The sequence below is a fragment of the Chiloscyllium plagiosum genome, chromosome 43 (genome assembly GCF_004010195.1).
Source record: "Chiloscyllium plagiosum isolate BGI_BamShark_2017 chromosome 43, ASM401019v2, whole genome shotgun sequence".
Classification (NCBI taxonomy): domain Eukaryota; kingdom Metazoa; phylum Chordata; class Chondrichthyes; order Orectolobiformes; family Hemiscylliidae; genus Chiloscyllium; species Chiloscyllium plagiosum.
In genome coordinates this window covers 16301545-16312259 of record NC_057752.1, presented here as the reverse complement: position 1 = coordinate 16312259, position 10715 = coordinate 16301545, and the positions used below count along the sequence as shown (strand labels likewise).

Genomic DNA, 10715 nt, shown 5'->3' with positions numbered 1-10715 from the left:
TAAATTGAGGGGTGTGTAGGTGAGGGTGGTCAGTAAATTGAGGGGTGTGTAGGTGAGGATGGTCAGTAAATTCAGGGGTGTGTAGGTGAGGGTGGACAGTAAATTGAGGGATGTGTAGCTAAGGGTGGTCTTAGATTAAGGGAAATACTCGTCACGACATAGTGGGCTGAAGGGCCTGGGCTGTGCAGTTCCTGCTCTGTGTTCTGAAGAGGATTGGATATTACTTTTACAGAGTAAGTTGACAGGTAAACAACAGGAAAGTTAGATTGCACTGTCAGAGGGAATTTCTTGGGATTATGGCCCAGTGAAGAAAGCTATATTGTTGCAAACACATCAGGGCATGAGACAGATAAGCAAAGGTCCCAGAACGTAAGGAAACTGCTGAGCAGATCTTTATCGCCTTTGAAAGCAGATTGAAAGCATTCTGATCGGATGGCGCACACCTTGGTATGGCGACTGCTCTGCCTAGGACCGTATGAAACCAGAGAGTTGTGAACACAGCCCAGTCCATTCATCGACTCCACCTCCAGTTCCTGACGCTGTGGAAAGGCAGCCAACCTTACCAGAGACCCTTCCCAGCCCGATTATAATCGCTTCCATCAGGCAGACGATACAGAAGCTTAAACACACACACACCAACAGTTTCAAGAACAGCCTCCTCCCCGCTGTTACTAGACTTCGGGATGGACCTTTCAAATTGTAAACTTAATGTTGACCTTGCTCTCTCTCTCTCTGTGCACCTTCTCTGCAGCAGTCATGTTGTATTCCTTGCTCTGTTCTCTTCCCACTTTGTATGGTCTGATCTGCCTGTACTACACACGAAACACAACTTTTCACTTTATCTCAGTACACGTGACAATAATAAATCAAATCAAATAAATCACCTCATGACAGCCTTCGTCTGAAACATGGCCAAAGGTGTTGAACTTCAGAACCTCGTTGATACTGACCGCCCTTGACGTCAAAACCTTATTCGACCGAGTGTGGCTTACAGAGTCCTGGCAAAATGGGAATCCAGGAGGCAAACTCTCCACTGGTTGGAGTCATACTTGGCACTTGGGAAGATGGTGGTGGTGGTTGGAGGGTCAGTCACCTCAGCTCCAGGCCATCTCTGCAGGAGTCCCTCGGGGGAGTGTCCTCGGCCTAACCATCTTCAGCTGCTTCATCAATGACCTTCCCTCTATCAGAAGGTCCGAAGTGGGGATACTCACCGATGATTGTACAGTGTTCAGCACCATTCACCCCGCTCCCTCAGAGACTGAAGCAGTTTAAATGCAGCAAGATCTGAACAATATCCAGGCTTGGGCTGACAAGGGGCAAGTAACATTCACGCCACACAAACCCCAGGCCATGACCATCTCCAAAGAGAGAGAATCTTAACATCAATCCAACGAGTGAGAGATCCCGGAATGTTGGATCCGCGGGGAGATCCCGGAATGTTGGACCCATTGGGAGATCCCGGAATGTTGGACCCACTGGGAGATACCGGAATGTTGGACCCACTGGGAGATCCCGGAATGTTGGACCCATTGGGAGATCCCGGAATGTTGGACCCACTGGGAGATCCCGGAATGTTGGACCCACTGGAGATCCCGGAGTGTTGGACCCACTGGGACATCCTGGAATGTTGGACCCACTGGGAGATCCCGGAGTGTTGGACCCTCTGGGAGAATCCGGAATGTTGGACCCATTGGGAGATCCTGGAGTGTTGGACCCATTGGGAGATCCTGGAATGTTGGACCCACTGAGAGATCCCGGAGTGTTGGACCCTCTGGGAGAATCCGGAATGTTGGACCCATTGGGAGATCCTGGAGTGTTGGACCCACTGGGAGATCCCGGAATGTTGGACCCTCTGGGAGATCCTGGAGTGTTGGACCCACTGGGAGATCCCGGAATGTTGGACCCATTGGGAGATCCTGGAGTGTTGGACCCACTGGGAGATCCTGGAGTGTTGGACCCACTGGGAGATCCCGGAATGTTGGACCCATTGGGAGATCCCGGAGTGTTGGACCCACTGGGAGATACCGGAATGTCCAGTCCATTTCTGGCACCCAGACACCTCTGAGGAAGATTCATGCCTGACCTGAGACCTGAGTTGTTAACTGTCTCCTGACACACCACCTGAGATTCTCCAACGTTCTCTGTGCTTGTCCTGGCGAAGTCTGGTCAGTAAGGGGCAAGTAACATTCACGCCACACAAACCCCAGGCCATGACCATCTCCAAAGAGAGAGAATCTAAACATCAATCCAACGAGTGAGAGATCCCGGAATGTTGGATCCGCTGGGAGATCCCGGAATGTTGGACCCATTGGGAGATCCCGGAATGTTGGACCCACTGGGAGATCCCGGAGTGTTGGACCCACTGGGAGATACCGGAATGTTGGACCCATTGGGAGATCCCGGAGTGTTGGACCCACTGGGAGATCCCGGAATGTTGGACCCATTGGGAGATCCTGGAGTGTTGGACCCACTGGGAGATCCCGGAATGTTGGACCCACTGGGAGATCCTGGAGTGTTGGACCCTCTGGGAGATACCGGAATGTCCAGTCCATTTCTGGCACCCAGACACCTCTGAGGAAGATTCATGCCTGACCTGAGACCTGAGTTGTTAACTGTCTCCTGACACACCACCTGAGATTCTCCAACGTTCTCTGTGCTTGTCCTGGCGAAGTCTGGTCAGTAATCCTCTCAAAGCGGCAGACTGTTACTTTAAAATCATTTTGACCTTCCCCTTCCCCTTCCCCCCACCCCACTCTTGTTTTGACATCTCCACCATTGATATTATCAGATGGCATAACCAGATTCGGTCTCCCTCTTTCTCTTTCTCGCACAGTCATTTCCTCCTCACCAGCAGCTGCAAGACACCCTCCGAACAACAATTGCAAGCAGGCGGGAGAATCACCCTGGGTCCTGTCTCGCTGCTGAATGTTCCAGAGCAGAGACGCTTCAGGCTGGAGTGTGTCAAACTGCTGGGTCGCACAGCAACTGTCTCAGGTAAGGGGCACGTTTCTATCAATCTCACTCTCTTGGTGAAGGCAGGAAATGATAGAGCAGGTTTGTGCACCCCTCACTGTCACACCATGCCCCAGAGTGGGTCCACACCCAGGGCTGGAGGGGGTTACAGAGATAGGGAGGGGGTGTAGGGGCTGGAGGGGGTGTTACAGAGATAGGGAGAGGGTTACAGAGATGGGGGTGTCTTGATTTTCCCACAGGATGAGTGATCCTCTTCACCCATCCCCCCCCCCTCAGGGTGTTACATGGTTTGTTTAAGTCGTTTATGCCTCTTCCAAACTGCAGGAAATACAAGCCATTCTCTCCTCATTCCCAACCCATCAACTCGAGCTGTCTGCCTCGGGGAACGGAAACAATGTGCTTGTGTATTTGGGAAATCTGAAATAGAAACATAAAGTGCAGGAGATACTCAGCAGGTGCAGCACTCTCTGTAAAGATAGAAACAGCGTTCACATTTCCAAGTCCTTTGTGTGTCCTGTCTGGCTTCAGAGATGAGTTGTAGTCGATTTGAAATGCGCTGTCTGTTTGTGCCATTACAGATTCTGTCAGACCTGCTGAGTGTCTGTGTTTATTGGTCAAGCTATCCTCCCTGTGTACTGTTATCGATGTATAGACATCCTCCCTCAAATAGAGCAGCCAATACTCTTCACAGTACTCCAGACAGAGTCTCACTAGTGTCATGGTGATGTACAGCACAGAAACAGACCCTTCGGCCCAGCCCGTCCATGCCGACCAGATATACGAAATCAATCTAGTCCTATTTGCCAGCACTTGGCCCATATCCCTCTGAACTCTTCCTATTCATATACATTTTAAATGTTGTAATTGTACCAGCCTCCACCACATCCTCTGGCAGCTCATTCCATACACGTACCACCCTCTGGGTGAAAATGTTGCCCCTTAGGTCTCTTTTATATCTTTCCCCTCTCACCCTAAACCTATACCCTCTCATTCTGGGCTCCCCTACCCCAGGGAAAAAAACCTTGTCTATTTACCCTATCCATGCCCCTCATGACTATATAAACTTCTATAAGGTCATCTCTCAGCCTCTGACGCTCCAGGGAAAACAGCCCCAGCCTGTTCAGCCTCTCCCTGTAGCTCAGATCCTCCAATCCTGGCAACATCCTTGTAAATCTTTTCTGAACCCTTTCAAGTTTCACAACATCTTTCCGATAGGAAGGAGACCAGAATTGCACGCAATATTCCAACAGTGGCCTAACCAATGTCCTGTACAGCCGCAACATGACCTCCCAACTCCTGTGCTCAATACTCTGACCAATAAAGGAAAGCATACCAAACACCACCTTCACTATCGTATCTACCTGCGACTCCACTGTCAAGGAGCTATGAACCTGCACCCCAAGGTCTCTTTGTTCAGCAACACTCCCCAGGCCCTTCCTGTTAACTGTACACATGGAGATGGAATCTAACATTGGAATGTTGCCCTTCTGGTCCCAGACCTTCTCCCCAATTAGTTTTAATGGAACTCTCTTCTCACATGACCTTAGACCATTTCCAATGGACTAAACCAAGTGGATTCATTTGAGGATTCTCTGGTACAGCAGTCGTTTTAAAAAAAATGCTTTGTCCGTGAGGATCACCAAAGATCCTCAGGCAGCACCTTCCAAACCCACGGCCACTTCCATCCAGAAGGACAAGGGGCAGCAGGTACAGGGGAACCCCACCCCCTGCACGTTCCCCTCCGAGCCCCTCACCATCCTGACTTGGGAATACATCGCCGTTCCCTCAGTGTGGCTGGGTCAGAATCCTGGGATTCCCTCCCTCAGGGACATTGTGGGTCTACCCTCCAGCACATGGACTGCAGCGGGTCAAGAAGGCAGCTCACCCCCCCCACCTTCTCAAGGGGGGCAACTAAGGACGGGGCAAGAAATACTGGGCCCAGTCAGCGATGCCCACGCTACAAATGAATTAAGAAAAACAATCATTTCATGGTCTGGAAGCAATTGGACCCCCCCCTCTGGGCATCACTGAGGGGTTTTATTTCTGTATTTATATAGTAAGCAACTTGTGAAAGCAGAGATTTTACTGCATTACTTATCTTCACTCTGGATCAGCACCATGTTGCTGTGTAAATAAATGTGCTTGTGCAACAAGTTAGGATCTGCAGCATATAACCATCCCTGCTGAACTTATCTCGAAAAAGTGAGTAATCCTCAGGGTTGATCCCTTAAGTGTCCTAATGTAAGAAATCTACATCAGACTAACCACAGGAGGATGGAGCTCCCAGAGATGGTGACGAGCAAAATCACAGCCTTCCTCTGCTCTCCATCTCTGGGTCTCTGCAGATTCCCTCCTTCGCTCTCACTCCTCAGCCTCTTCCGGACTCGACTGGTCACTAAAATGTGTCTGACCGTTAGAGCATTGAGCAACAGAGTTAAAGTGAGTGGCAGTAAAGGGGTTAAAGCTGTATCAAGCCAATCTAATACCACCCACCAAGTGTCAGTAAGGGAGCTTGACTTTATTTCATTGTAGAATGGCACATTGTCAATTGTACTGTGAGGTTCATATTGAAAATAGAAGGAGTTGCTTTTCAGAAAGAGCAGGATATATGTTGTTTTTAGAGCCATTCTCAGTGCAATATTTTGTTCTTAGCTTCTGACAATAAATGGTCATAAATTGGTCAAAGGAGAAAGTGATGGTGAACCAGACAGAGCAGTCCCTGGCTGCACGAGACAGGGGTCCAGTAACACTACACACAGGAGTGATGTCCTGGAAAGGCCAAGGGGAACAATAATAGGGAAATTTCCAGAATATAACCTCAGTGAAAGTGACCAGCAGATCAGCAACTGCCGTAAGCAGCAGGTAGTGAGTAGTGCAAGGGGAAACACCACACTTTCCTCTTGCAAGGACTGCAATCGGCAGCAAGTTAACTGTAAAAGACAAAGGGGCAAAAACACAGTGAATTGTTGATCAGAAACTCCCCTGCCTGTTCCAGACAGCAGCAGTAAGTTTTTAACCACCAAACCCGGTGCACTGTATGAGTGGAAGTGGTTGGGGCTGAGTGCGTTTGAATTTTAAGACTTAAGACACCCACCTCAGATTGTCCTCCAAACCAATCACTCCAGACATTATGGAGTCTTGGCAGAGACTGAGCTCACACCCCCACAAAGAGAGCAGATGGACGTTTGTGATTTAGTTTGGTTACAAGGGAACTATCTGATGAGTGTAGTGGGCTCTTACAGTTCTCAGCTGCAGCTCTGTCAGGCACAGAACCCCATTAGACACCTTGATCCCAACTCTGAACAGGCTGGGGCTGCTTTCCCTGGAGCGTCGGAGGCTGAAGGGTGACCTTATACAGGTTCATAACATCATGAGGGACATGGGGAGGGTGAATAGACAAGGTCTTTTCCCCAGGTTGGGGAGTCCAGAACTAAAGGGCATAGGTTTAGGGTGAGAGGGGAAAGATATAAAAGAGACCTAAGGAGGAACAGTGGTGGAGGCTGGTACAATTGTAACATTTAAGAGGCATCAGGATGGGTATATGAATAGGAAGGGTTTGGAGGGATATGGGCCGGGTGCTGGCAGATGGGACTAGATTGGGTTGGGATATCTGGTCGGTATGGACGGGTTGGACCGAAGGGTCTGTTTCCATGCTATACGTCTCTATGACTCTATAGTCCCGGGTCTGTTTCTGATAGTTTGCCTTCATCGTGGTTTGGACAGTCCGACGGTATCCCTCCATATTTTGCTCCAGTTGGGTTCCTTTCCAAACCTGTGAATGATCTCCCGGAAAACCTTTCGACCTGAAGTTAGAATTCTTCTGTATCTGACTGTATCTCAATTGGCAATCCAACTCATGTAAACCAAAAAAAAAGCTGTGTTCACTTTTCCAATCCAACCTACAGGCACAACACAGTCCCTTCATCCTGTCATCAGACATCTATCTCTCTATTCCAAGCCCACTGTCCGGTACGTGGCCTTGAGCTTTGTCGATACTTTCTAACCAACCTGTACAGAGATGTTATGACACACCTCCAGACTTGAACGTGGGCCTCCTAGGCTCCAGCTGGAAACACTTGTCACTACATCATGAGAATCTTCACTCATTGCTGCGGCAAATCAAGTTCTCCTCTAAGCACTTCTTAAAGGTCTTTAGAGTTTCTGCCTCCCTTTCAGGCTGAGAGTTCCAGATTTCCGCCACCTTTGCCCTAACCGAATCATTTATTAATGATCGAAAAATAATTAACCTCATCCTTTGGTAGGATTAAAGGGAAGGGGAGAGTCGGGGGGGGGGGGGGGGAGAAATTTGCCACCTTTTGGCAAAAAGGAAGGGGTATAAAGAGCCAGTTGAGAATGTCAGTTCAGTGCTGTATATGGTTCCAGAATCACTCAGCCTTCCTGAGAGACAGACCTGAACCGTAGGCCATAGATACGGAGTCAGGTGCAGGTAGGTTAAATCCTGAGAGGGAGAGAAAGTGTTTCTCTCAGAGGATTGTGAATCTGTGCAACTCACTGCCCCAGAGACCAGGGGAGGCAGGACCAATCGACAGACTCAAGAAAGAAACGATACGGGCAGAGTAGAGTCTGAGACCAGGATGAGTTCAGCCATGGTCATGTTAAATGGCAGAATGGGCTCACAGGGCTGAATTACCCACTCCCCCTCTTCATTCCCATGTTCCCATGTAGAAACAAGGAAATGGAATGAGTGTAGTTTGACGTTTGGTCAGCATAGACATAGTGGGCCGAAGGGCCTGTTTCTAAACTGTATAACTCTGGGTGAAACATTCTTCCCTCAGATCCCCTCCTGCTCCTGCCCAGCTACTGACCCCTCTACAAAACTAAAGGGTTTCTCTCCCAGTCCATCCTGTCGGTGCCCCTTTGTACACCTCAGTCAGATTCCCCCCTCAGTTGTCCCTGCCCCATCTTCCCCAGCCTCCCTTCATCCCTGATTGGTCCCAGCCTCCCTTCATCCCTGGTTGGCTCCAGCCTCCCTTCATCCCTGATTGGCTCCGCCCTCCCTTCATCCCTGATTGGCTCCGCCCTCCCTTCATCCCTGATTGGCTCCGGCCTATTGGCTCCAGCCCTGGGAATATCCAGGTGAATCTCCTCTGCACCCTCTCCAGTGCAATCCCACCCTTCCTACAGTGTGGGGACCAGAACTGCACACTGTCCTCCAGCTGGGGCCTAACTAACATTATATACAGCTCCATCATAACCCCCCTGTCTTGATTAATAAAGACAAGTGTCCGCTGTGCCTTCCTGAACCACCTTAGCCCCCTGTGCTGCTGCCTACGAGGATCTATGGATGTGCACAGCAAGATCCCACTGATCCTCTGTATATCTGAGGCTCCTCACATTCAGTGTGTATTCCCTTGTCTTGTTCATCCTCCCAAAATACATCGCTCCACACTTTTCAGGATTTAACTCCACTTCCCCTGTTCCGCCTATCTGACCAGACTGTCTATGTCTAACTAAGGCTTTCCTCCTCACTATTTACCACATCCAATAGTTTTCCTGTTACGGTAATGACCATAGCTCTCACATGATTGTCTCGATCATTAATGTGCACCACAAACAGCACAGGAGCTAGCCCTGAGGCGTGTGGAACCCTCCTGGAGACAGCTTTCCAGTCACACAGCCAACTTTTAAACCTCTGCTTCTGATCCAGTGGGAGCTGCATCCCATGGGCTTGCAGCTTCTGAACCAGTCTGCCGTATTGAGAGTCTTCCCGAAGTCCACGTAAACTACATCCGCTGCACTCCCCTCACCTACTCACCCCGTCACCTCCTCAAAAAACTCAATCCAACATGTTTGTCGCAATCTCCCCCCGAGGGAGCCACAGTGATTATTCCTGATTAATCCTTGCAACAATTAATTCTGTCTCTTGGAATTTTTTCCAATAGTTTCCCTCCCACTCAGTGTTGGACTCGTTGGTCTGTACTTGCCCCGTCCTTGAAGGGAATTGGGTTGTTGAGTCTGTGGTCCTGAGGATCCACCGATGTCATCTTTACAGCATTGTAACTCGGAGAAATGCTTCACCCATTAACTTTATCTGTATCTTTTGCCAATTCATTTGCCTGACCGTTTCCTTCAATGACATGTCTCCACATGCAGAGCCTTTGTTGTTAGTAATTGGCCACTCACACACACTAATCATAAACAGCTCCTCGGTGCCCAGTTTATCTGCATGTCAGTGGAGGGCACAGCTGCACAAAAGCCACCAAGCCCCTTCCCTCCAAGGCTGGCAGCCGTCCTTGTGAATCCTGAGGCTTTCCAGCCTCCAGCTGACAGTCTCTGAACAGCTCAGGTCTTTAAGTGATTGCACGATGTGTTTCTCTGTTCCAGCCAACCGTGCCACCTTGCCTGAGACAGGGAGCCAGGCGCCCAGAATGGTCTGGACCAGCAAGACTCCAAACTGCAGCAATGAGGAGTTTAAATTCCCTGTGTTTGTGCGAGCCTACAGCACCATTCTGATTCTCGGCTTCATCGGGAACACGGTCGCTCTGTATGTCTTTGTGAAGTTGACTCAGCGTAAGACAGCAAGCACAGTCTTCATGATCAACCTGGCCGTTTCAGATCTATTCTTCACTCTAACGTTACCGTATCGAATCATCTACTACGTCCAGCGTGAGTGGAGACTTGGCGCCTTTCTCTGCAGGATCACCACCTATGCCTTCTATGTGAACCTCTACTCCAGTATCTTCTTCCTCACCGCCCTCAGCATCTTCCGCTACATCTCCATCCTGCACCCGATTTGGTCCCGAAGCGTGGTGACGGTGAGAAGATCCCTGTGGGTCACCATCGGGATCTGGCTCTTCATCGGCCTGGTGTCTGTCCCCTTCCTCCTCGTTTCCTCCAAGTGTGTGAACGGGACCTGCCGCTGCTTCGAACCATCCAACGTATCGTGGTCTCAGATCCAGCGGATGAACTACTTTGCGTTTGTGGTGGGCTTCCTGCTGCCCTTCCTCACCATCCTGGCTTGCTACACTCGCATTCTGCAGCGCCTGATGGGCTCAGCTGGCACCATGCGGGTGAACGCGCGGAGCCGCAGGAAGTCCACCTACATGATCATCATCGTGATGTCCTCCTTCCTGTTCTGCTTCCTGCCGTACCACGTCATACGGACCATCCACCTCCACATCATGTCGGACGGAGTGTGCCACGACACTGTCTGGTTTGTGCAGAGAGCTGTCGTGGTGACTATCTGCCTGGCCGCTGCCAACAGCTGTCTCAACCCCGTCCTCTACTACTTTGTCGGCGAGAACTTTCAAAGCACCCTTAAAACCTCGACCATCCTCAAGTCGAGATCCGCGTCGTCCGGCAGTGTAGTGTTTGTGGATCACTCGCCAGCCACGGTCCCACCAAGCTCCAATGAGCAGGAGCCACTATCAGGCACACGCCAGGAGCAGAAGTGATGACATCTCTTTTTTTACACTTTAAGATCGAAAGTAACTCCCCTCCTGACTCCCCCCCAGAGCCTGACCCACCATCGACAAGGCACAAGTCAGGAGGGTGAGGGAATACTCCCCACTTGCCCCTGGATGGGGGCAGCTCAAACAACACTCAGGAAGCTCGACACCATCCAGGGACAAAGCAGCCCCCGCTTGATTGGCCCCACACCCACAAACATCCCCTCCCTCCCTTACCCACCGACGCTCAGTAGCAGCAGTGTGTACCAGCTACAAGATGCACTGCAGAAACTCACCAAAGACCCTCAGGCAGCACCTTCCAAACCCACGGCC

General features: G+C 50.3%; 1 protein-coding gene across 2 annotated transcripts in view; it reads left to right on the top strand.

The window, feature by feature from the left end:
* LOC122543412 (cysteinyl leukotriene receptor 1-like) overlaps positions 1-10496 on the top strand; it is a 13511-nt gene extending 3015 nt beyond the window's left edge. The window contains exons 1-3 of one of the 2 annotated variants that reach the window (XM_043682123.1): positions 2242-2675; positions 2834-2994; positions 9319-10496. In XM_043682123.1, coding sequence (XP_043538058.1) covers positions 9363-10388 — 1026 coding nt within the window. In that variant the 5' untranslated portion in view covers positions 2242-2675; positions 2834-2994; positions 9319-9362 and the 3' untranslated portion in view covers positions 10389-10496. Of the gene's footprint in view, positions 1-2241; positions 2676-2833; positions 2995-9318 lie in introns of those variants that run through there. The other variant, XM_043682122.1, reaches the window with a different exon arrangement.
* The last annotated feature ends 219 nt before the right edge of the window (positions 10497-10715 follow it).